This window comes from Gastrolobium bilobum, unplaced genomic scaffold, assembly GCF_033153095.1.
Source record: "Gastrolobium bilobum isolate Gb01-03AN ecotype WA unplaced genomic scaffold, APGP_CSIRO_Gbil_v1 utg6195, whole genome shotgun sequence".
NCBI lineage: Eukaryota > Viridiplantae > Streptophyta > Magnoliopsida > Fabales > Fabaceae > Gastrolobium > Gastrolobium bilobum.
Genome location: NW_026898878.1, coordinates 84,886 through 112,435, shown reverse-complemented (window position 1 = coordinate 112,435; position 27,550 = coordinate 84,886). Strand labels below are relative to the sequence as shown.

General features: G+C 35.3%; 1 protein-coding gene across 6 annotated transcripts; it reads left to right on the top strand.

Annotated features, from left to right (window-relative positions):
* Window positions 1-2,044: 2,044 nt before the first annotated feature.
* LOC133284991 (uncharacterized) lies at window positions 2,045-27,537 on the top strand. Of its 6 annotated transcripts, none has more exons than XR_009747958.1 (23): window positions 2,045-2,493; window positions 2,595-2,859; window positions 3,312-3,417; window positions 3,512-3,653; window positions 3,849-4,110; window positions 4,406-4,773; window positions 6,125-6,198; window positions 7,120-7,273; window positions 7,424-7,616; window positions 16,221-16,413; window positions 17,462-17,899; window positions 19,051-19,108; window positions 19,648-19,735; window positions 21,051-21,125; window positions 21,214-21,297; window positions 21,426-21,569; window positions 22,666-22,747; window positions 24,196-24,278; window positions 24,390-24,444; window positions 25,427-25,544; window positions 26,312-26,756; window positions 26,864-27,079; window positions 27,414-27,537. XR_009747958.1 is itself a non-coding variant. In XM_061482141.1 (20 exons), the coding sequence occupies exons 1-20, from the start codon at window positions 2,223-2,225 to the stop codon at window positions 25,490-25,492; spliced, it is 3,093 nt and encodes a 1,030-aa protein (XP_061338125.1). In that variant the 5' UTR covers window positions 2,045-2,222; the 3' UTR covers window positions 25,493-26,242. The 6 variants fall into 6 exon arrangements, 3 of the variants coding, with proteins under 3 accessions (XP_061338125.1, XP_061338124.1, XP_061338123.1); XR_009747956.1 differs by having other exon boundaries at window positions 26,283-26,756; window positions 27,414-27,536; XR_009747957.1 differs by lacking the exons at window positions 26,864-27,079; window positions 27,414-27,537 and having other exon boundaries at window positions 26,283-26,778.
* The last annotated feature ends 13 nt before the right edge of the window (window positions 27,538-27,550 follow it).

Below are 27,550 nucleotides of genomic sequence, written 5' to 3'. Positions count from 1 at the left end.
GTTCGCGTGTTCCTGGATTAGATCGGTTTTGGAAGCAAAAATTATCCGATCCAATTCTTTCGATTTGATCATATAATCATCCATTTGGTTTGAATTTTTTTTCAAATCCGATCCGATCCAATCCAATTTTTTTTGGTTTAGATTGGATCGGTTTTCAGTTTTTTGAAAATTCTAAAATTTATTCTATGATTATTATGCAAATAATATTTTTTGTATATATTGGCTTTGTAAATTATTATTATTTTAAATATAAAAGCATTAGTAAACTATAATATAGTTTTTTTTTTTTGGCAATGAGATATGAAACTCTACAAAGATAAAATTGTTGATGAGATGTTATTAGATTTTTTCTTGGGTTTAGTTGATACCCAATGAGTCTTGGGTTTAAAAACTTTTGGGCTATGATTGGAGATATATCCAAATAGGTAGAGGAAAATTAATATATTGGATCGGTTTGGATTGGATCGGTTTTCATCAACTTATTCAAAAACTGATCTAATCCAATTAAAATTTGCGATTTTTTTTTGGTTTTTGGTTTTTCGATTTTCAGTTTATTCGGTTATCGATTTTTCGGTTCGGTTACCGCAGTTTGAATCGATTTGGATCGGTTGATGAACACCCCTAATGTATATGCTAATTTTCACATATCGGGTGATACGATGGACATCATCGTTCTAAATACATGTTGTTATTAAATTATTATATATTTACACACACAATATATACATGGTTTTATACTTTTACATGTGAATTGAAAAAAAATAAAGAATTCAAGTGTCCTTACTTAATATATTTTTCTCTTACTTTTTAAATATATTATAAGTGAACGATTGAAGGTATGTCATTATTATCTTATTCCAAACTTAAATATCGCGAGGATGTCAATTGAGTAGTTGTAACTTAATTTAATTGATTTAAGTAGGTCAATAATTTTCGAACCCAGCCTATCAAATTTTAGCAGATAAATAGATTGACGCGATTGATTTTTTTTTTTTTTTTGTACAGTTGATTTTGCCTATTGTGACGGCTTTACAAGCATCTCCAAAATTGAAGTATTACCGTAAGACAAGGTGCATCTGTCTACCTACGCTTGTTCTAGGCCAAACATAGTCAACTTAAAAAGCTCACGTGCCACTTGATTTCCACTTAATAAATCCAATCTCACAAAAAATAATATTTTCACTCAAAAAAAAACACTCAAGCAAATAATTGAAGAGATTAGTGTTGTTAATTTTATTTTTTATATATATAAAAATGAATGGGCTTATTTTTATTGTATATAAAAGATAATATTATCTTCTATTATATTTTATAGGGAAAAACATCTATCCTTTTAAAGGATATAAACTTATATCCTTTTAGATCCTAACCGTTGATTTCCGTCCATCAACGGTTATAATCTATTGTGTCAAACTTAATGAGTCAAATTTATTATTAATTAATTAATAATTTTAATCCAATAAATTATAACCGTTGATGGACGAAAATCAACAGTTAAGATCTAAAAAGATATAAGTTTATATCCTTTAAAAGGGTAGATGTTATTTCCTATTTTATAATATGAGAAATATTAACCCTATCATTTAATACTAACAAAAATTTTCCACCTTGCATAGCACCATATGATTTTTAATCTTTCAAACATCTCTTGCACCAGTTCACATCAAGAAGACCAAAATATTCACTGCATAGGCATCCAGTTTCTGTGCCAACTTTGGATATATCGGTTAGTCGATCATTGCTTATTCTCCTATTAGTTATTTTTTAAACCTTAATTAAAAATAAAAAAATACATATTGAGGAACATGCAATACTTGTCAAAACACTATTAAGAATAAAATTTGTGCAAATATTATTATTTAATTAAAAAATGTATTTATTTTAATACCACACAAAGTGCCAAGTGTTGACAAATTATTATTATTTTAAATAAATCACAAATATTCAAAAATGGTACTAATTGAGATGGATACTGAATTAAGGCGCAAGTATAAAATTAAGGCTTTAAACCCAAGGATCGAAGACAAGTTACTTTCCAATTGAAGATATTTGGCGGGTACTAACCGCGGTGGCGGTTTTGGTTTCGGAAAATCTGATCGCAACAGAATCAGAATTGGGAAGAAAGAAACTAGTTTGTTGCAAAAGCGGGAACTTGAATTCTCACTGCAATGGGCATCATTCAGCAACTTTCAATTTCTCACCTTAGTTAGTAGTTAACAGACATGATTCAGTACCTATTATTCGCATTAGGGTTTCTGCTTTCTGCAACAATCCCCTTTTCTCGCGGGGAATCATCTACCTGCTTGACGGTCTACAAGAACGGCGGTGCTCCGGCCGTGTTCCAATCCCCAAAATGCCCTCGCTGGAAGCTCACCGATTACGATTCTCCTCCCCAAACCACCGCGCGTTGTCAGTCCGCGATGCTCCAGGGCCGTAGAAATTCCCAAGAGGATCGCACTCTCTGCGTCCTTGATGTTCGAATTCCCTTCCCTGGTACACTGTCCGAAATTCTCTTTTGTTTTCTTTCTCTCCCTCTCCTCTGGTTTGTGTTCCAGAAGCTTCGGTCTAATTTTCTGCGTTTGATGCTGGAGCAGATGCGTTCGGGATCAAGGAGGTTGCGGTTGGGATTGTGGCTGTTTTCGATGGTCATAACGGTGCAGAAGCTAGTGAGATGGCGTCAAAACTTTTGGTGGAGTATTTCGTTTTGCATACTTATTTTCTTCTTGATGCCGCGTATTCTGTTATATCCAAGGCGTCTACAGGAACATTGCTTCACAAGAGAGATCGTGATCGTGTAAACCTACTGCATAGATGGAAAGAAATTCTTGGTTGGCAATGGCATGAAAAGGATTTCGAAAGGTGCTTTTGTTTTTTTGTTTTTTTTTGTTTTTTTTTTTGGTAAGCTTAGTTTTTCTTTTTATTAATAATTAATTACTGCAGGGTGCTTTTGTATCTCTAGTATCATTGATTTAACGAAGTGTAGTTTATTATGCGTTGCACATCACTCTTTTGAAAATAAGGTTGGTTTTATGCAGAGCAGTGAATGTCAATGTGACATATTGACGCTCTCTTTTTATGAACTTAAAAGGAACATATGTCAGCTAGAAATGCGTAATTTAGGTACATAGCGATATTCGTGTGAATAATTTTTGAATGTATATTTTACCCGCTACTAACATTTGGTTTGGCTTTAGAGTCAGTTTGTCGGTTTACAAATGGACCGAGTGTTCCAAATAGCATTCAAAATTTTACATGCCTTTTGTTTCTCACATTTGTATGTCTGTCTATCTCAACTAGAAATAATTTTTCAGGTTTCAGAATACATTTTCTGCAAATTTTGATGATTCTTTGCACTTGGAAATTTTGAAGGAAGCATTGTTGAGAGCAATTCATGATATTGATGCAAAATTTTCTGAGGTGAGTTTGACTTTCTGTTCAGTTTTACAAAACTAAATGTGATAATTTTTTTATACGTGTTCTTGTATTGACATCTTTCAATTGAACTATGAAGGAAGCCAACAAAAATAGTCTTCATTCAGGATCTACGGCAACCATTGTATTGGTTGCAGATGATAAAATTTTGGTTGCCAATATTGGAGACTCTAAGGCCTTCTTATGTTCTGAAAAATTTCAGTCTCCTAGAGAGGCTAAAGGTGAGAAAGATTATGAAATGTAATTAAACTTGTATTGGTTTTACAAGTTTATCATGGCATAATTATTGCATATTATCCTGTTGCTCTTTTCTTTTGTCTAAATATTATGTGTGGTGATAACAAGATTACAAGCTTACTTTTTAATTTGAAGGAAAAATGGCTAGAAGGTTAATTTTAGTTCCTTGTGACGTGTAGCCTCATTATTAAAGCTATATAGGCAGAAAGAGCATGATGGTTCTGTTTCCGTATGGGATCGTGAAAAGTACAGATTGGCTTCCTCTCATGGACTCACTCATTTTGCAGTAAAGGAATTGACCAGTGATCATCATCCAGACAGAGATGATGAAAGAATTAGGGTGGAAACAGCTGGTGGTCAAGTTCTAAATTGGGGTGGTGTGCCTCGCATAAATGGTCAGCTGGCTATTACACGGGCTATTGGTGATGTATTCTTTAAAAGGTTGGTTCAATGGAAATTCTTTTCATAAACCCTAAGCTTATAGCTAAAGCATGGGTATATTTCAAGCAGCAGCCTCATGTCATGTGCAAATGATTTTGGGTTGGTGGTTCATATTGGAGATATAAATTTAAAATAGGTCATTCCTGTATCAAAATTAAATTTCAGCAATAGGGGAGGGGAGGGGTTAGCCTGTGCTTTTCAAAGTTCTTGTGGGTGAGGGTTAACAACTAAAGATTTTAGGATGCCTATTTTATGTTGAATTTCTGATGCATTTGTTATAATGAATTGTCTACAGTTATGGTGTTATATCTGCACCAGAAGTGACTGATTGGCAGCCTCTGACTGCCAATGATAGCTATTTGGTGGCTGCATCTGATGGTGTATTTGAGAAAATGAACATGCAGGATGTCTGTGACTTGTTGTGGGAAGTACACTGTTTCAGTAACATGAGATCAGAGTGTACCTGTTCATCTTCCTATTCATTGGCAGATTTTATTGTTAACACTTCCTTCACAAAGGGCAGTATGGACAATGTGGCAGCAGTTGTTGTTCCTCTGGAATCTTCCAAATCTTCTGTAAACACGCTTAGGAGAGGCTATGTTGAAAATAGGGATGCAGGCTTCCCATTATTTGGTCCACAGGAACCTGCTTCCAGAAGCTCAGGTATATTTTATGGGTTTAAATGACGAAACTTCTTACCAAGACTCATTACGTTAAGATTTGTCCCTTGAGTCTGTTATTTGTGCATAGTAGTTTATGCATATTTATTTTAATGAATATGGAAATATCAGCAAGGTTGGGTTCACTTTTTAGAGGAAAATAATATAAAGACTATGTCACACTTACTTCTCGTGAAGTTTTCAAAGTTTAGGCTTCCTTCCTCTCATGTTTTGAATATTACAAGGGCCTCCCCTAACTTGACACTTTTGACAAACAAATACCTCCCATGTTTTACTTTTGCCATATGCCTACTCCCACTCTGGACCAACTTCTATACAACTTTGCTCGGATGAAATTTTAAGTTTCACAAGCTTCAGGTGAGGTTTTGTTTACTTTTTTTTCTTGGTAAAAGAAGAAATTTATTGAGACAACTCTTCTTGCTTTTTATTTGGGTTCATCAACCGTGACCCCAACTAGTTTGGGTTAAAGGTGATGTTGATGAAAGAGGAAGGTGGATAAGGAAACCTCCTAAAGAAAAAGAACAAAACAGAAAACAAGCAAGAAAAAAAGAGAAAAACAATGCAACAAATTTTCCCCAATCCCTAAACCTAAATGGTAGTGAAATCCCATTGAAAAGGTCATGAACCTCAGACCAAATAGACGCCAAACATCTAATCTTGTACCAAATCAAGTGATGTAACAAAAAAACCCTCCTTAGAAATAGGTGAGTTCTGCTCCAACCAAATGCACCAAATTGTAGCATAGATTGCATATTGCCCCAAAAATTTAGTCTTTTTACTTCTACCATAACCATGTAAGCTAATCAGCAAGAATTGGATTTGTTGAAAATACTGAATAAAGAGTGCCATATTGAAACCACAGTAGAGCAATTTAAGAACAGGTTAGGAACTGATTATGAGCAAGCACCACACATTACACACATATCAGGGGAAAGAGTCTTATGTGGCCTACGAAGCTGCAACATTTTATTAGTATTAATTATATTAAGTACTGCAGTACAAATAAAACCTTTGAGGGAGCTTTGGATTTCCAAAAGGGTTTATCAAGAACAAATTTTTACCCATTTAAGGAACGAATGAGGGGTTGAACAAAAAAAAAAAAAAAACATGAAAACACCCCAGGTGTGTATTTGTATTTAGCAATTACTTATGCCTTTAACAATTAACTTATGTCTTGTTTAACTTAAATGAGTAAAATCAGATATGCCTAGGTATGTGCTCTGCTGAGAAGTTAAATGATTGCTGAAGTTATTTAACCTGGTTATTGCTTTGTGTAGCTTGTGATCTTGTTACTGATGCTTGTCATCTAATTTATTATTTTGAAACTTGCTCAGCTAAAGACATCACATCTGTTCTAATGCATTTGGAGCATCCTCATCTGGTAGATACCAAGTTTAAGCGAATATTGGTATGGCTGAAAGCCTGTGGAAATTATTATTGTGAATTTCTTCTATATTTTGTTTGTTTTTCCCTCATAAATTGAATGTCCTGATGGAATTAAGGAATGAATTGATTTTTCTGAACAGACTGATAGCATTTTGTCAATTTATAAGATAATTGTTGTGTGTTAAAGCCAGGGGACTCTAATGCCGTGATTCTTCAAAAATGTGGTTGAGTCAGTTTTTGAGCTGTGATTTTTGGCATTGTTGTATTTGTAGGATGAAACTTAGTGTTATAGAAGGTTTGCTGTCTTGAGAGTAATTTGTATGTCCTGAATTGAATAAAGAGGACCAACTTGCTTTACTGGAATTGTTGGAATTTTAGCCATATTTTTTCTAGGAGGGGTTCAAATCCTCTGTTCTTTTTCCCAGTTCCCAATCTGTTCCCCCAATGCAATAGTTTGTTAGGCCCTAATTAAGAAGGTGAATGCGAGAAGAAATAAGGATGGACCCAATGATCTAGTTGAGTAGGCCTGTTTGTAATAGTAATTAGATTAATTGATAATGTTAGATATATTAGATATAGTTACCTGATATTAATTTATATTGTTAAGATATATTAGATAGTTTTATTTGATACTAACTGATATTTTTAGATATTTTAGATAGGGTCACTTGTTATTAATTGATATGGTAAGATATAATAGATAGTTACTTGATTTCAGGGGATATTATTCAATACAGCAGTTCCATTCTTAGCATTGAGATACATGTATGAGTTTTCATTTCTGGGAATTTGATACCTTCTTTATATGTGTGTCATCAAGAATAATTTTCCATCTCTGTGTACTCTTTTGGCATAATAGTAAATCATTGCTTCACTTCAAAACAGACATTTTTCTGGTCAAAATTAATCTAAATGAATTCCTTTGGATTCATTTTTATGATAGGTTGAAGTGAAACATGGTGATTTTGGATGTTTTTATTTATCTGAAAATCTTGATGAACCAGTGGACTCTAAGCAGCCTGCTAAAAAAACTGACTGGGAAGACTATCTGTATGAACTACCTCAGCCTCTACCAGACGCCCTTCATCAACATGTTGGTAAGCAAAGATGTCATATTATCTAATTACATAATCATGGTGCATTTTTTGGTTGCTCTTAATTTATTGCTGTTATCTTGCATTTGTTTTTAGTTGAATTTTAGTTTATCTGTTGACAATCAAATACTCTTCGGTTGATTCCTTTTTCAGCAGTAGGTGGTCCTGTAAATTTGTACAATGAACATAACTTTTGCTTTAACCTTGGTCCGATTGTCAATGAAGCCAAAGACCAATGCATAAATCCTGAAGGCTTTGCTAGTTTTATGGGTCTTCTTGAATCGATTCCTTTACATGATACTGGTTCAAATAATGGGTCTTCTGATTATTCATTTCCTGATTTGAGGTAAATTTATCTGCTTCCTGTTTTAATAGTCCCACATCTGCTACATTTGTAATCATTGTAATTATCGTAAATTATTGTGTTACTGATGGACCTAAAAATCAGATTTGTAATATTAACAGTGAAAATTTGAAGACAAAGCTCCTTAAGGGACGTCTCTGACCAGAAAATAAAATTCAAATTAGGACAGACACAGACTCTCAAGCTTGGACAGCTTGTTACAAAACTCTTGCTGAACCCAGAAACAAAAGCAAATGACCCTGACTCCTGGCCACCCAGAATCTCGATATCTTCTGACTACCGAATCAAAAAAAGTGCACACCCACCATTACTCTCTGTTACAGACCTCAAATCCATGATCAGAAATTAAACAACAATAACTGAGATTTTACTAAATGGAAATGGAAACTTGTATCACTGATATGGAGAATTACAATATTCAAGGAAAATTACTAAAAATGGAAAAGGAAATTACAGAAAAACAAAAGCTACAAGAAAGGAAATACACACTCTGATATCCAGAACAATTCGAGAGGCTCCGGTTCTCTCCCAAGAGCCCAAGAGTTCCAACTTTCCAAGATGATCCCTCCTCTGTCTTCCCCTCTCTATTTATAACAAACTGATTGCAAACAATGTGACTCCTCTAACCAACTTTCCCTCCATCACCCAATGCTGACTCACCCTTTAATTCTAACATATGTTGTGCATGTGGGTCTTCTAATCCCCTACATCTCTTCCTCACATGTACTCTTCCATATTTATTTTTTGCAGTACCGTATCAATACTCTCCCCCTAACAATCACCTTGTCCTCAAGGTCATGATAATTTTCCTGGGTCCCATTGCTTGAAATGTAATGGCCAACTTATGACTAAAGCATAATGAGTTCCTCCAGGATCCCATGTACCTTCCACACTGGTTCCATCATCAATTTCCAGCCACAAAAGAACCTGTAATGCGCTGGTAGCCGTGCTTGGAACATGCAGAGATAGAAATTTGATCATTTGCTCCAAGAGTGAACCATGTTCTCCACTACAAAGAACAGATGCTCCCAATGCAATGACTGGTTCGAAAAGGATTGGAGACTCACATATGAGTTTAGTTGAGGCAACGACAATCAACTTAAGCTTAATATCTTCAATAGTCTGCTTTGGATTTGGTACCCAGAATTTAACCAATCTGCCCCCGTGGTTGATTAATTCTTGTGAGGCATCTCATTACAATCTTAAGACCTTGTCCAAGGACTCTGAAGAGAAAAGGCAGCACAAAGTAGCCAATTCCTTCCATCCTGGCCATCTAGAGTTTCGTAGAACAATTACCCCATGAGAACATGAACTTTGTAGCATCAAAAGAATAGTGTATTCCATTTTCTCGATGATTGACCCAGTCATTATCTTCAACAAGTATATGCAATGTGCTACCTCTTGTACACCTTGCAACAACTGGGTTCTTGTTCGCATATGTCGATGCGTCAACAAGGTGTATGAGCGATGGTTTGGGGTGATTGGAAACTATTTGCTGTAGACGAGTGCAAGCTGAAATTATTGGTTCGATTTCATGAGACTTGAAGATCTTTGTGGATGTCGTCCTTTGCAAAGTGATGTTACGATGAACAAGGTATGGACAACAAACATATTTTTTGGGTTTGATTAGGCTAGGCATCAACTTGGGCTTACAAACCCAAATGTCACCCTTAATAGGCTGACTTGGGAATATTTCAATAGTAGTGTGGGCCTGATCTGTTTGGCCAACAACTTGGTCCAAAATCCTCTAAGCATTGTGACCTACTTTGCTCCATCCTCTTCAAATACATCTACAGCCATTTTCTCCGTCCAAGATTGTGCAGCGTAGAGTTCCCTTCCCTCTCATGAAGGTTCAAGTCCGGTGGTTGTAATGTCTTCAGCTCACACGCTACCTTAGCCAAAGCTTTCTCTGTATCATTGTCTCCATCAATTTCCTTTCTTTTTGTATCCCTTTCTTCCCTTCTTGCATGCGTCTTTTGAGGTAGTTCACAGCCGCAATGGGGAGACTCCTCATACTCATGAAGATCGAAGTTTGGTGGCTGTGTCGACACCATCGTCTACACATCCTTCATCTGCGATTGTTCTTCTTCTTCTTCTTTTGTTCTGAATTTTCCTCTCCATACAATAGCCCCAATCTGGTTGCCTGAATGAAGATGTTGATTGCGTATCCAACATTTCAGTTTGTCTTCCTCCTCCTTCTTGTTCTGGTCATCTACCTCCTCCACTGCCACCATATTTTTCTTTTCTCCTATGATTTCTGACTTCTCCAACACACAATTTCTTGGTGACGTTGTTGCTGGTTGTGGAGGTTCTAGATCTGCCCCCATGTTTTGAACCACTTCTTCCTTCTCTGCCTTCAACTGTTCTGTCTCTGCATTCGAACACACAGAAGAATTGAAGGTTTCATGCTCTGATCCGGTCTCGTCACTTCCAAGCAAACTTCCGGTTGAAATTCCTTGAAAAAAGCTTTTAAAAATATCCACCAACTAGCTTTTGGGTTAAGCCAGATCCAGAATCGGTACCAAATACGAGCATGACCGGTGAACCGCTTCACAGCTTCCTTTAGTTTTTCGTTGTCTGAAATTTCATATGACTTTAAATACTGCTCAGCCTGGATCGACCATTCCCACGCATCTTCTTCACCTGAAAATATAGGAATTCTGATTTTGCGAAATTGTTTTTCCATTTTTTTATTTATTTTTTATTTGTTTCAAAGCTCCCCAGATCAGAGAGCTCTGATACAATTGTTACAGACCTCAAATCCATGATCAGAAATTAAACAACAACAACAACAACAACTGAGATTTTACTAAATGGAAATGGAAACTTGTATCCCTGATATGGAGAATTACAATATTCAAGGAAAATTACCAGAAATGGAAAAGGAAATTAAAGAAAAACAAAAGCTACAAGAAAGGAAATACACACTCTGATATCCAGAACAATTCGAGAGGCTCCGGTTCTCTCCCAAGAGCCCAAGAGTTCCAACTTTCCAAGATGATCCCTCCTCTGTCTTCCCCTCTCTATTTATAACAAACTAATTGCAAATAATGTGACTCCTCTAACCAACTTTTCCTCCATCACCCAATGCTAACTCACCCTTTAATTCTAACATATGTTGTGCACGTGGGTCTTCTAATCCCCTACACCTCTTCCTCTCATGTACTCTTCCATATTTATTTTCTGCAGTACTGTATCATTCTACTACCACTATTTCGACTCCCCATCATTCTGCTCTGCAGCTTTTTTCATTTTCTCCCCTTCTCTAGTATTTTCTTGCCACATGTCCTGGTGGTCACCAGCTCATCACCTCTTTTCTCATTACTTGGCCCATTCCCTACTTCTACCATTGTTTTCTTCCTTCTGCCATATCTTAGTTCAAATAGCTCACCAATTACTCTGATAGGTCATTAGTTACTTCTGTCATATAATCTCCTTTTTCATTCAAGTTGGTAGTAAAACAAGACTTAATGGAGTGTTTAAATAGATTGGAGTGCGGTTTGTCTTAGGACAGAATAGAGGAAAGCTATTAACATTATGGAAGGGTGGAATTTGTGCTATATATTTTTCTTCTCTCTTTTGCTCTGAAAAAATTTAAAATTGAAACTTTTCAATTTTTCTATGTTATTTATTTATTTATATACTTATTTTATTTTTATTATATATATTGTTTTTTTTCTTATTTGTTATTTATTTTTCCTTAATCCGTTCTTGTTTTTCTCTGAGTTTGTTGACTGCAAACTCCAACTAGTTTGAGATAAAGATGATGTTGTTATAGAATAGAATTAAAATGTTGCCACCTATCAAGTTCAAAAGCTGAATTTTCCAGCTGTGGCACTAGGTGTTTTTGAGCTACTATAGATGAACATTATATTGAATGATCTTTGTAAAGTTGATTTTTGACAACAAATCAGCCATTAACAATTGACTGCTCATCATGAATATGAAATAGGCTGGTATTTTATAAGGAGAAAGTAGATAATTGACTGATCGTCCCAACTTAAGTTTCTTCAGGGTTTGGTTGGTAGATGTGTTCACTAAAGGAGTTCTTACTGTAGAAAATCAGAATTCAAACATATTTCCGTTTTTATTTCCTATTGATTAGGATTGATTGTGATTGATTAGAATTGATTGTGATTAGGATTGATTAGTCATCGCTTAGTCATTCTTAGCGATTCTTTCTTGTATAAATACTCACTCATGTAAATTATTCAATATCAATATACAAAAACTTCTTTTCAATATGGTATCAGAGCGGGTTTGTTCCTACCCTAATTCAAATATGAAATAACCATCCAAACACTTCCATCACCGTCAAACACCTCCTTGAATCTGTCCAACACAGAAACCTAGTCTACTGACCTCCGATCAAGAAAGTGAAGTGACCATTCGACTCAGAAGGATCCGACGAGTCAACCGTCGCTGGACCCATCACCGTCAACCGCCGCACGCGCCGTCACACGCGCGGCCAGTCTCCGGCGCGTGAGCTCCACGCGTCGCCTTCCCAATTTTCCGCCGCGACTTGCACAGACCTTCTCGCCGGCTTCTCCCCTTTCTGTTCCAGAGGTCAGATCAAAAATTTACAAAACTTGATATTTCATCAACGGTCAACCCTTCTCTTTCTATTCATGGCTTCATCAACGGTCTCCCCTTCCTCTTCCGCCTCCTCATCACCCCTTCCCAAGGTCTTATAAACCTCACATTAGTTGTGGGACTATATTTCTCAACATGGTATCATGGTTGTGTTTTTCAGGAACAGGACTCGGAGAGGATGATTGGCAGTGCTAGAGAGGATGGTGGACTTTACTACTTTGAGGAGGATGTGACTCATGAAGCTGTTTTCGTAGAAAAAAACTCCATGTTTCCTTTTGATTCATGTAATGATGTTATGCTGTGGCATCGTAGGCTAGGCCATCCAAATTTTATTTATCTTCAGAAGTTGTTGCCAAACTTATTTATTAATAAAAGTCCAAGTTTGTTTTCTTGTGATATTTGTCAACTTGCCAAGCATACTCGTGCTCATTATCCTTCTAAAGTTCACCATGACTCTTCCCCATTTTCCTTAATTCATAGTGACATATGGGGTCCAGCCCGTGTTAAAAATATTTCAGGTACTCGATGGTTCATTACCTTCATTGATGACCATTCTCGAGTCTGTTGGGTGTATCTTCTAAAGGATAAGTCCGATGCTGCATTCGTGTTTAAAAAATTTCATGCCATGGTTCAAACCCAATTCCAAGTTGCTATACAAATTCTTCGTACAAATAATGGCAAAGAGTATTTTAACTCTATTCTTGGAGAATATCTTTCCCAACATGGCATCCCTCACCAAAGCTCGTGTCCTGAGACACCCCAACAAAACGGAGTTGCGGAAAGAAAAAACCGACATCTCCTTGAAGTTGCTCGGGCTCTTATGTTTACCACGAGTGTTCCTAAATATCTTTGGGGAGAGGCAGTTCTCACTGCCTCGTATCTGATAAATCGAATGCCATCTCGCATTCTGAAATTTCAGTCTCCTCTTTCTAGTCTTGTTCGTATCTTCCCTTCCTTCCGAGGTGTCTCCTCCTTACCTCTCAAGTTATTTGGTCGCGTTGTATTTGTCCATATTCCCTCCCATCAACGGTCTAAGCTTGATCCTAAATCTCTTCAGTGTGTCTTTATTGGTTATTCTCCTACTCAACGTGGCTATAAATGTTATTCACCCTCTCTTCGTAAGGTCTTTGTCTCTATGGATGTCACTTTTTCTGAGAATGACCCTTTCTTCCCCTCGACTTCTCTTCAGGGGGAGTCTATAGGAGTAGATGAAGATCAGTCATGGGAACCTACTGATGCCACGGTATTACCTCTACTTTTGGAAACAGGGGGGCTACAGAATCCTCACCATCAAGAGCCTCCTCAAAATGGGGACAAGTTTATAGCAGGCGAAAGCCTCCTCAAAGTGTGAATAACCCAGAGCCTCTACACTGCCAGGATTCTGAACCATGTTCTAGTTCCAGCACCCCAATACTTGAGTGTCATGGTGAAAATGATCTACACTTGCCCATTGCTCTCAGAAAAGGTACTCGATCTTGTACTACTCATCCTATTTCTAATCATATTTCATATGGAAAGTTGTCCCCAGGGTTTCGTGCTTTCAATACTATGTTGGATAGTACAAAGATACCGAGAAATATACATGAGGCTCTCAATGATCACAAATGGAGGGATGCTGTCTTTGAAGAAATGAATGTTTTAGAAAGAAATGGAACTTGGGAGATAGTGACCCTACCCAAAGGAAAAAAGGCAGTAGGATGCAAATGGGTGTTTACAATAAAATTCAATGCAGATAATAGCATCAACAGATACAAGGCAAGATTGGTTGCAATGGGTTTCACTCAGACTCATGGGATAGATTATCATGAGACTTTTGCTCCGGTTGCTAAAGTCAATACCATCCGAGTTCTCTTATCTCTTGCTGCCAATCTAGATTGGCCTCTGCAACAGTTAGATGTGAAGAATGCATTCCTAAATGGTGACTTACATGAAGAAGTCTATATGGATCTTCCACCTGGTTTTGAAAAGGGAAATGGATCAGTGTGTAAACTAAAAATGTCTCTATATGGATTGAAACAATCTCCCAGAGAATGGTTCGACAAATTCACACAAGCAGTCAAAAGAAAAGGCTTCATTCAAGCACAGAATGATCATACTCTCTTCCACAAACACTCTAAGGATGGTAAAATTGCTATTATTATTGTATATGTAGATGATATAATTCTTACAGGTGATGATATTGAGGAATTGAACACCTTGAAGAAATTTCTAGCAGCTCAATTTGAACTCAAAGACCTTGGCACTCTCAAATATTTCCTTGGTACGGAAGTTGCTAGGAGCAAAACAGGCATCACTCTAACACAAAAGAAATATGTTCTAGATCTTTTGTTGGAAACAAGAATGTTAGGGTGTAAACCTGCTGAGACACCTGTGGAACCTAATACTAAGTTAGGTATTGAAGATGGGAATGAGGTGGATAAAGAACAATATCAGCGATTGGTTGGTAAACTAATCTACTTATCTCATACGCGTCCTAACATTGCCTTTGCGGTGAGTATGATTAGTCAATTCATGCACTCACCCAAGGAGAAGCATCTTAGTGCAGTCTATAGGGTGCTTAGATACCTCAAGAATACTCCAGGAAGAGGATTATTCTTTAAAAAGGGGTATAAAAGGACAATTGAAATCTACACTGATGCAGATTGGGCAGGCTCATCAGTAGACAGGAGATCTACCTCAGGCTATTGCACCTATGTGTGGGGAAATCTTGTTACTTGGAGAAGCAAAAAGCAAACAGTGGTTGCAAGAAGTAGTGCTGAAGCAGAATTTCGAGCTTTAGCTCATGGAGTTTGTGAAGGAATCTGGTTGAGAAGACTTCTTCAAGAGTTGAAGATTTCATATTCCCTAACAATAAAACTATATTGCGACAACAAGGCAGCTGTTAGCATTGCTCAAAATCCTGTGCATCATGATCGAACAAAGCACGTGGAAGTTGATCGTCATTTCATCAAAGAAAAATTAGATGATGGAAGTGTGTGTTTGATATATGTTCCAACCAAAGAGCAAACGGCAGATACCCTTACCAAGGGCCTACACCGTCCAACATTCGAAGACTTGATTGGCAAGTTGGGAATGATCGATATTTATCTCCCAACTTGAGGGGGAGTGTAGAAAATCAGAATTCAAACATATTTCCGTTTTTATTTCCTATTAATTAGGATTGATTATGATTGATTAGGATTGATTGTGATTGATTAGAATTGATTGTGATTAGGATTGATTAGTCACCGCTTAGTCATTCTTAGCGATTCTTTCTTGTATAAATACTCACTCATGTAAATTATTCAATATCAATATACAAAAACTTCTTTTCAATACTTACGAAGAAGTTTCAGGATCTTATAAGCAAGCTAAAATGATAGATATCCATTCCCCAACAACTTGAGAAGGAGTGTTGTAATAGTTTCAAATCAGCTACATTTGTAATCATTGTATTGTAAACTAGGTGTTACTAGGACAGGTCATTAGTTACCGTAGACTGAGCCTTATTTTAGGAAAGTAACTATTGTGTTTAGCCTATATATTGTAATATGTGAAAAAATTCAATATCAACATATCAAATGAAAAGCAAGAAAAGATTGAGAGAAAAGAAGGGGGGAAATCAATCAATAAATAAATAAATAAAAAATGAAAAATGAAAATGAAAGTTAAAAAAGAAAAATACAAAAAAAAGGAAACTAGATGAATTACAAGGATTACAATTGGGGAAAAAACTGTATTGAATTAACTTTCCCAATATGGGAGATTACAATATATATACAACATACCCGAAATTAAAATAAGGAAACTAGTAAATTACAAGGATTAATCCTAATTGACAATATATAAACATACAGTTTTGAGATTCCCTTAGTTTTGATCTTATATGGAAGGACAGTACTATCATGATTGCCATTGTGTTTGATTGTATAATAAGAAAAATTGTGTTGTTTACAAATTTGATGCATATACGTGTTTTCTTTAGCCCGACCAATATGCATTTTTGGTGTATAGGTATGTGTTAAAGAAGAGTTTTGGTCGTGGATCATATGGTGAAGTATGGTTAGCTTTCCATTGGAATTGTAATCAAGGAAGTAATGCCACAAACATGAGCAAGGATGACAATGTTAGAAACAGCAGCTCAACTACTCCCGATTGTCAGGATGGTCCTTCTAACTACACATTGTACATTTTGAAACGTATAATGGTAATGCAATTGAGTAAAGTAGAACTGCTTTTAATGGTTTCAATGCATTTGGATCTCTTTTTAGGTGTCAAAATGCATTATCTATTGTGAGAAAGGAGTTTATACCAATTTTATTTTTGTGCATCAATTAGTCTGCTATCATACTTATTTATTCAAAATACAATCCCGTAATCCTTATTCTTAATGTGTTTCTGGAAGATGGATAAACATTTCCTAGAAGTTGGACCATTGTGTTGCTGTGTTGATTATTTAGCCTTCCATGAAGCAGCTTGCTTTATTCTTTTAATTAATTCCTTCCTCTACAGCGTTTGTTGTATACTTTGGATCTCGGTGTAGCTTGATCCTTCATTTGCATGTATTTTTTTTGCCCATAATGTGATACTCCTTCTATTAATCTATTTATAAACATCCATGAATTCGATGTGTTGATTTAGTCTTAGATAGTAGTTATCACAAAAATTTCAAAAGCTGGATCTTTCATAATATAATTTAAGTAATTATAATCTGAATAAATTTGAAATACTGAAATTATAACAAATTAATTTTTAAATCTTATGCATATGATTTCATATCTAGTCAGTTAGTCTCTATTTTACTTTTGTCCTCACACTAGAACACACGTCTAATACTCCATCAATTGTTCTTTTCTCCCTTCCCACTTATCTCTCTCGCAGATTGTCTCTTATTCCCACTGGAACTTGTCTCATACCGCAGCCATTGAACTCCTGTCCTTTCTTATCTCTATCTTGCCCTTATCTCCTTCCTGTTTCATGCCTTCCCTTTTTCCCAACAGAAGTTTTTGAAATTGTTGTCCTTTTGGCCTCTTGACTTAGTCTTTCATGCTCTAACAATAATTTGTTAACTTTACCTTTTAGCGCCAAAACATAAGTACTCACAATCAAAAGAAAGGAGGTATGCTTAGATTTGGTGCTCTTTATCTTTGCTGCTTAGACTTAAGAAAAGTAAGTTTTTGTTTTCAGGAGGCATTGTATGTTTAATTACGCATTTGTAAGCATGTAGCATAATAACTCTTAAATGTACTGAACAGGTAGAGAGAGGGTCTGCTGTTTACTTAAGCGGGCTGAGGGAGAAGTATTTTGGAGAAATTTTCTTAAACGCCTCTATATGTGTTGAAGATCTGCTATCAGCTGCAAAATCAAACTGTGTCTTGGAAACTTCACAATTTGGTTCATTTCCAAACAAATTTAGGCTGCAAAGAGCCATGTATGAAGAAGGTTTGAACCATATTGCAAGATATGTGGAGTCTTTTGAGTCTCGATCCAATGAAATATGGCTTGTATTCAGTTATGAAGGCATGTCATTGTCTAAACTTTTATATACTGTGGAAGATGCATATGATACTGCTGAGAAAGAAAGATTTGAGCAAGTAAAACATGCTCAGATACTACGTCCATCAAAGTGGTGGCATTGGTTGAAAACTACAGAAGAAGGGCAAGAGGAAATGCGCAACCTTCTCTGGCAGTTGGTATGTCTTCAATGTAGGTTCTTGGGGGTGTTGCCCTGTTAGCCTTTATGATTTCCTGGTATTTGAAATATACTTTGAAATCTATGTAGACACCACACAACTTTTTTTTCCCTAACGAGGATAAAACAAAAAGAAGTTGTTTGTGGTTATTTTTATCGTTGTTAATATGACGATTTGTGTTATTCAACATGATTGCCATTCTTTATTGGAGTTAAGCTTAACTGACTTGTGCACCCAGGGAATGTGGAAAAATAAATTACTTATGGAAGAGAACATACAAAAGAAGGATATTGTTAGATATAAAACTTTTCATGAGTATTCACCTAGCAGCTTAAGCTTTTAAAAGAATTGGTCCTTGAGATGGTATCAAAACCTCTATGACAAAGTGATAATGAGTTCAAAGTTTGCTGCCTCCATTCTTCTAAATAAATGTTGAATTTCAGAATAGGATAAGGTGGTCTTATGCATTATCCACGCTTCAAGCCAAAGAATTTTTATATAAGGAGACGGGTTAAATATAAATCCATTCATAAGTATACATTTAACAACTTACTCTTATAGAACAGTTGGTTGTTGACAATAATACAAATGGGCTATAAGTGCAAGAAGAATAACATTATAGCGTATTAAAATCATGTTTTTACATCTTGTCTGCTTTATTAACATTTTCTTATCCTGAGATATCCTATCTTTTTCTTTCTCTTGGTTGGCGTATTATAAACTTCTGCATCATATGTTTTCAGGTGAACATTTTGTGGTTAATATTAGAAATGGGTTAGCATGTGACCAGAAGGTTTTATTAAGAAATATACTCTTCTTTTATTAAGAAATATACTCTTCTCTTAAGAAATATACTCTTCTCTATTGTCCCAATTTTTTTCTTTTAATTTCTCTGTCTCAGACTCCAATCATGTGGAGAACATTCATTGTTCAAGTATATTAATTTGTTAAGAAAGTTTTGGAGGTTACGTATGTGAATATGAATATCTTCAATTTTTCGCTTATGTCTAATAAAGCTATCGTCAACAAAAAAGGTGGGAAAAGTTCTATTTTTCTGGATATGGCCGTATGAAATTTCCCAGAATATACTCTTGACTTTACCTCTTACTGTTCCTATATATTCTTGACAATTTCTCTCTTTGTTTGCTCAGTTATTGGCTCTCAAGTCCTGTCACGATCGCAATATCACACACAGGGACATTAAACCTGGTAATACATGGTGGTAAATTGTTGTGCCAAAACGATGTATACGTATGTTGATTTCTAGATGAATAAAATATTTTATGAAATAGTCCGATATCAATTAGTTGGCGCTGCTAAATTTCAAGTGATTGATTTTTCATCAAAAAGTGTAAATGCTAAGTGGCTTTTCTTTGTTCAGTTTTTACCTTTCTTTAGATAATCTGACCTGTTACTTACTGTATAATAAATCTACTTAATCAATCTCTCTGCATATTAGGTTCCTATATTTACCCTCAACAAATTAAGCTCAAATCAAATCTGGTAATTCGATAAAAAATTTATCTCAAATATGTGTGATCTCTGTCTCTCTTTTATGTTTAATGCCTAGCTTTTAAAACACTAGTGCACTACACATATGTTGGCCCTTTATTCATAGTCCATACTTCCATCCGTGATCCTTTGATGCATGCGTGTTTGAATTATCTTTTTATTGTAATGCAATGCTCAATTGAAAGAACTTGTCTCTTCGTAAAAATTAACTGCCTAGAGGTATTTTATTTTTGTAGAGAACATGGTGATATGCTTTGAAGATCAGGAGACGGGGAGATGCTTGAAAGAGATTCCAGCTAAAATCAATAAATTTTCCACCAAAATGTACAGTGAAGCATCTTAATTGTATTTTAGTACCCTCCTTTTATTTTAACTTTTTTTGTTAGAATAAAAAATTGATGGGAATATATTTTAACTTTCTATACTATATATTTGAAATATAGATAACTCTAGTTTGTAATATGATTGGTTCAATTGTGGTTTAATCCATATTTTGCATATGAACTGTGTATTTAGTTTTAATATCATCTAACAGAATAATTAGAAGTCTTATTCTCTTCCTTTGATTTTTTCTTGTATCTAAAAGGCTTCTTGCCTATGAAACTTCTCTTCTTAATGTTTGACACTCAAATTGACTGAGGAATAACTCAGTTTTTCCTTATCGTACTGATCCTCTTGGAATGGCTACTAACCGAATGCCCTTTGAAAGATTGATCTTCTTGCATCCCTACCAGCTAAGATTGGATGGTAGGATTTTCCACGATGTGTGAACATCATAGCTTCACCAACTATGATACAAAACTGATGCATGATCTTTAAGCTCATGTCTTCTAGATCCTATTGCATACATCAGTATGACTTCCCATCTCCCAGTCTATGGAATAATTAAATCCTTTTCCACTTCTTTCTGACCATTCTTCTGTCATTTACATTCTTTGCAATTTGGATGCACATTTACTGCTCCTATGTTCCACAAAGTAAGCTATATATGATGACTGATATTTCAGCAAAGATAAAGATGGGTATTTAAGGCCATTTTGATAGGCAATAAAGTTCATTCACCGTGACAATTTATTAATCCTTTCTTTAGAATTCAGATAATAATTCTATGCATGATGTGTTTTTTTTCTTGCCTGCCTATTAGTTATTTGTTCAGAGTAGGTCTACTATCAGTTATATCAGTGGATTCAGTGCCATGTAGTTATTTAGACTCGCAGCATGTGTGTTTGTGTGTTGTAGAATTGCAATACTTGCTTGGATCTTGAAGTGTTGAGATTTTCTTAGAAACCAGTCTTGCAGTACGTATATACTTAAAATTCAGCCATGTGATTGATGCATGGTAAATTCTAAATTAATTCTTCATTTCCCCCTACAACCTATAAACAGGGCTAAGGAGAATGGGTATCCGTGTCTGGCTATCTTCTGCTTGCATTAGGAACAATCTGTCTTTTTCTCAAATCTATTATTTCACTGATAATCTTTGGTTTGAGTCTGACAATGATAGCACGAAAACTGAGTTATTGCTTATCTTTTAAAACTTGATTTGGCTATCCAACTATTTGTGTGTCTATCGATCTGTGTGTAAATAATTTACTGGTGTTGCATAATGAATTTGATGCCCATTTGCTATTTCTGTTAGGCGTATTATCGATTTTGGAAGTGGAATTGATGAATTCACATTAAAGCATTTATATGGTTCTGCTGGGCCTTCTAGGTATCTCACTGTTCTTTCTATACTGATTATTTATTTAGTTTATTTATTTGTGATTATTGTGGTAAGCATATGCTTTATTTATCTTCAGAGCTGAACAAACTTATGAATATACACCTCCTGAAGCTCTGCTAAATGCTAAGTGGTATCAAGGACCAACAAGCTCAACCTTGAAGTATGTCATGTTTTGCATGAAGTCAGCATCTTGTATTCAATTTTTTTCTTTTTAAGATTTTGCTTTATTTTTAATAGATCTAGATACTATTACCTGCAACTGTTGAAGCAACCTTTCTGCTATCCCAGATATGACATGTGGAGCGTTGGTATTGTAATGTTAGAGTTGGTCTTAGGGACACCAAATGTTTTCCAGATAAATGCTTTAACACGTGCTCTTTTGGACCGGCATCTTGAGGGCTGGAATGACGGTGTGAAGCAGCTGGCATACAAGTAAGTGTGTCCTTTAGAAGGCTGCAATCAACCCTTTTTAATACCATATGGTGTGTAATGATGTGTTACAAAGAAACAATGCACTAAGCTCTATTTATACTAATAGAAGACTCACAATCCTAATTAAATAAGAAAACAAATCATGAAATATATGAATAATATTAAAACCAATCCTCTTAGATACTCTAAATTACTCTAAGATACAATCAAAATATTATGAGAAATTTTCACATATTCTAACATTTTATGGGTTGTGACAAATTCAAAATGAATGCGCTCCTTAGTTGCTTTTCTGTTTTCCGGATATGCCTTGTTCCCCAAATTGTTTGCTGGTTGTTTTTAGTTGTAAGCTCAAAACTGTGAATTAGAAGCTAGATGCTAGTGTTCTGTTTTCTTGGTTTCTAATATTTGGCTGGAGTCTTTTGACATAAGTAAAAGTCTTTATTGAGTTGGAATTGCCTCAGGATTTATTCAAATGGGTTACAGTCTTGCTACTATTCAAGGATGTGTATTCCTTTGTGGATTTTCTTGGGACACCAAATCTCAGGATTCAGTTTTCTGCTATAGGTTGAACTCAAGAAATTTGCATTCTCTTTAAATATTTATTAGGCATTTCGGCCGCTTGCTCTGTCATTTTCCTATATTATTTTCATTTATGAATATCGAGGAAGAAAGGGAGAATAGATGCTTTGAAAAATCAAAGTTCTAGGCATCTGGGATGGTGATTATCATTCTCACTATTGTAACATTGCATTTTCGTTAGTTCATCTATATTAGGTATTTATTATTGAAAACCTCGAAAGCATTTTCTCTGCCACAATTCCATGCATTTTATAGGTTTCATATTCGACAATTAAAAAGTTTGCAAACTTTCCTTCAAGAATGGTATATGCAGGCTGTCAGGCACTTACCCATTTGTAGCTCGCCCATGCATTCCAGGTTCCAAAATATAGTAGATGGTTTAACCTTAGGACTGTTGTCAATTGTTTTGAAGACTTACATAATTGAATGGAACTATGAGGGACTTAAATTCATTAATTCTTTTGAACCTCTGGACTCTATAATTTTAAATATTATTTTATTAATGTGGTGACAGACTTAGATCATTCATGGAATTGTGCATCTTAATCCCTGGGATTTCCGGCAGTTCCTCAAAAAAGTATCACACAGTGAACCAAGTAAGTTTACCATCTTAATAGGAATAATCTTTGGTTCATGACCTTGTAAAAAGTTAATTATTTTGTTTAAACTTTTTCTTGTCTTTACGAACAATGTCGATTGACATCTTTTATTTGTAATAAATATATTGGTTTTAGTGATTCCTCTAGACGGAGTTAATTTTCAACACAGAAAAGTGCACAGATTATCTGCATCTCTAAAGCTCAGATGCTTAGAGCTTCCCAATTCTAATGCGGAAAAATATGATAGACAAGTGGGTAAAAAATAGAATTTGGGAAGACTAGGATAGAATGAAGTGGAACTATAATAAGAGGATTTTAGGGGTTAGAACTTAGAAACCTCTTAGATCTTGAATTTTATAGTAGGGCTAAAAGATGGCTGAATAAAAATCTGTAGTATTATTTAATGTTATTAAGATATTACCATGCCCTGCCCAATCTTTCAAAGTTCAAATAACCTTATTGTCTAAGCCTCAAAAAAAATTTCACATACTAGTATGTGACTATTTATTTCATAGAATGCACTTTAAAATCAAACCAAAACAAATAACATAAAAGACACAGCGTGGAGGAAGTCTCTCCTGCATCAAATTTGTCATCTGCAAAAGAAAATCATTTATTCTTTATTGGGTGGTATGTGACTTCGTTCCTAAATATGGTTAATGACTATTTAGGACCTTACCATCACTTGATTTGAGATTCAACTTACTAGTAACTTTATTGGCTTACTTCATGCTATTTTAGGAATATAAAAAGCTGACTTATAGAACAGAAGAAACATAATCCGTTTACTACCCATGATGAGATAGAGATACTATGTATGATTATGTATTCTTCTGAATTAGTTGACAGTGTCCAACATTAAACATTAATATTTATATTCCATTTAAAAAGAAGTATTTTGGCTGGGGCGAATATTAAATGGGAGAATAGACCATCATATGCTACTGATTATTTTTACTGAGGGTGTCATAGCATATATTTGGGCTTGCACAACTTAAGCACAAAAGCATACCCAACCTTGGAGACTTGCAGAGGCACTCACATAAAAAAGTATGCTCTAAAACTTCGGTATTCTTCATTTTGGGCTTATTCCACTTTAAATTGTGGCAATAAGGTGCTAATAACTGGAATATACATTTTATGCTAATTTGTTCCAAGAAAGAGTGTCAGTATAGAATTTGGTTTCCTCTCAGAAATAAAATTGAGAAATTGATTTCCTCATATATCCATGTAGACAAATGTCTGCTCATCTTCATCTGAAACAACAATAACTACAACAACACGGATTAAAATCTCGTATTTCACTCCCTTAAGGAAGATGGACTTTGGAATGCCTGATTCTGGATGAGTCCAACAGTTTAGTTGTTGGAGAGATGCTGCTTTCCATCTTTATCGTTTAGAATCCTTATATTGACCTAATAAAGTTTTCATCTCTGCCAATTTAGGTTGGAGTTTCGCCTGCATCCTGGAAATGCTCTGAAGAATTCTTTTCTCGTCAAATTAAGAATCGAGATCCTCTGAAAATAGGGTTAGCTGGCTAACTTCTGATGCATTCATTTTTAATATATTATTATATATATCTAGTCTTCTCCCATGGGGCAGTTGTCTTCTTGTCATAATGTTTTTCTTAATCTTGCAGTTTTTCAAACATCTGGGCTTTACGGTTAGTGCGCCATCTGTTACTCTGGGACCCAGTAAGTTTCCTGATTAAAATTGATATTGTCATTTTTGTGATTCTTTTAGCTTCTTATTTTCAAAAAAGTGTTTGATTGAGGAAACTATCTAAATTGTTTTCCATCCTGGTATTGGTAGCATTAAAATTTGATTGCCGCCCATGTGGAGCTGTACTATGCTCTTTATTTCTCTGATATATAGGAGCAAAAGTCTACCTCGTTAGGGAGGTTGTGCGTTTTATAATAGTTGGCATTGTATGCAAACTTAGATAAAAACCCTACTTTGGTCTCTTACTATTGAACATGTTCTCAATTTATCATCTTCATTCTAGTCCCTGAAAGAGAAAAAAAAATTGCTTCATATTTGTTTCTCAGTCAATCTGCCTGTCAACAACTTGACGTGATTGCCTGTGTGTAATGTTAATTGAGGCGGCATAGTTAACACATGGATTGTTGCTGATTCTGCCTATCAACTTTCCCAAGAAAGACACAACCATGTATTTTTATGTTCTGTCAGTGGGAACCTAATAGAACGACAAAAAAAATTGCATTTTTATGTAGTTTAAAATCACAAACTCAAGATATAAAATAAAATCACTAGCTGTAAACCTCGACCGACTCAAGTGTTTACTGCAACTTCCATTTTTGTTTCTCTGTTTTTTGTTTGTTTCACATAAAATTGTTTTATGTCTTTGATGCGGAATTTGACTAGCACAGTCCACTTTGTTAGTTGACGGTGTCACAGCACATTTTAGTAGTCCTCATGGACAAGTCTGTCAAGTTACTAAACAGTGTATTGACAGAGAGAAGAGTGTGAGACAATTTATTGTCAGACTTTGTTGTTTTTTTATTTACTAAATTCATGAGTCAGTCTGCCCAAAAAAAAAAAAAAAAAAAAAAAAAGGAAAGGAAAGAGAACAGACACGACTAATCTAGGCAAATAGTAATGACTGCTTTAGTTGGGTACTGCTGTATGTAATGAAGGCTTCTGTTAAAATTGTAGGAGGATCGTCCAAGTGTTGATGAGGCACTGCAGCATCCCTATTTCCAACCTCCCCCAAGAGGATGATTTTATAGGAAACAACCAGCTGTTTCTTACACGTCGAGTTATTCATTCTCAGGTGAATAGTTTTTGCCACCATTTTACTGATCTGAAAATTCCTATTAGGTGATGCTGTACAGGAATGAGTTAAAGATTAAGTGTAATGGATAACTGTGGTAAAACGTCCCGTGTCTTCTATTGCTGAACGGGTCCCGCTGCAGATGGTGGTAGGGAAGAAGGCACAATAAGCTACGTTGTGCAAATACGTGACGTTCATGTATATCAAGCCTGACAAGATGATGCCAAAATAACTGACTCTACCAAAAATGAAAAAAATGAAAAATAAAAAAATTGACTGCTAACAGTTTTCAAAATCACTTTGTATAGGACTTATCTTAGTTAGGACCAGATGAGCATCGCTAGCTTGATATTCTATATTGAAATAGAGTTGATATTTTTTGTAGTCATTTTTTTAATGAGGTGATGTTATGTATTGCAATATACGAACAAACGGAAACAATGAATGACAGGTTCTGCAAACCTCTTGATTTGTTTTGTTCTCTCTCTGGAAATTGAAAGAAAAAGTTGTCAATGGAATTATAGTATAAGTTTGTTGATTTTACTTGTATTATGATAAACTATAATACAGTAATAAAAAAAAAATCATTCGTATTTTTTTTTTTTTTTTTGAGAAAGAATAATATATAGCTATCCTTAATTTTAGTTAGTTGACTTGTTCTTAATTATTATTATTTCATCTCCTTCTATTTCCTTTTGTCTTGCTGCCATATTAATTCTTCAAAGTACTGCTCTTTAGGGACATACAAAAAAGTTGAAATTTAACAGGTAGCATCAAGTCATCAACAGCATCGTCTGTAATTCGCATGAAAGCTGGACCCAAGCAAGAGATGTTGACACCTTAAAAAAAGGACCTGAATCTCATGAAAGGTTCATCATAAGGAAACTGGTGTATAGATAAATTGATACTGCCTCTGCGTAGAGCTTCGTTTACTACACATGCGGCCAAAGACGGTAAGGATGAGCACAGATGGGGATACCATATCAGGCAACAGAAGTCTTCAATTGTCACTTTCAAAAATTCCATCGGATGAAAGGACCAATGACTTGTAGTTATTGTAATATATATAGTGCATGTGCAACCGAGCATGCATTTTTTTTTTTTAGTAGATAACCGTGCATGCATTTAGGTAAAGAAAGGGAAAGATGGCTTGGCGAAAAATCCAACATCAATCGGATACTAGGTGTTACAAGGATATGAGTATGGGCATCGGTATGTATTTTCATATAATAAAATACGTAGATATGATAGTCTTTTTAAAAATTAAGACGGGGGTACGACAATTTATTTATTACAGGTCTGTCTGTGTCTGCATTCAGTTCTTACCGCAAGGCCTTCTACTCTCTGCCATGTTTCCCCACGCCTATCATCCAGGCTTGCCATCTCAATAGTTCGTTTGGTGATAATGAAATTATACTATTTTACGCAATAACTCGGAGGATTGCAAGATTACAAGAGCGAAAATATACTCCAAGGGGCCAGTGAGAATGGAAGCTGAATCAGAATCCAATTTTCTTCTAGTGGCAAAAAAAAATGTAAGATTCATTTAAAAAAAAAAAATCATTCTCCGTTAAATTCGACTAATGAGTGAGGGGTGGAGAAAATCTTTTACCCTTACATAATTGCAAAGAGACAGTTTTACCAAAAAAGAATGGAAGATTCATTTACTAAATAAAAACACATGTAAGATAAGCGGCATATCTGACATTCATAATAATCCCAAAAAGATAGAATACAAATTACAAAATTTGGGCCACCCTTCTTTAGGAGGGAAAATGATACTAATCACATGTTCATCACAACAGAGTCTAGGGACAATTATAATCATACAATTTAACTATACTTTTCATTTACAAATTTAATTTTCAGGACTGCTGATGGGTGCATAAATGCCGGTCCCTCTTCACTCTTCATAGTGTAGCTTTCAGTGCCTATGTGTTTTCAATGCCAGAGAAGGTTATAAGTTTTGAACGTGTGTTTCCATGTTGCAAATGTTTTGTTCTTGA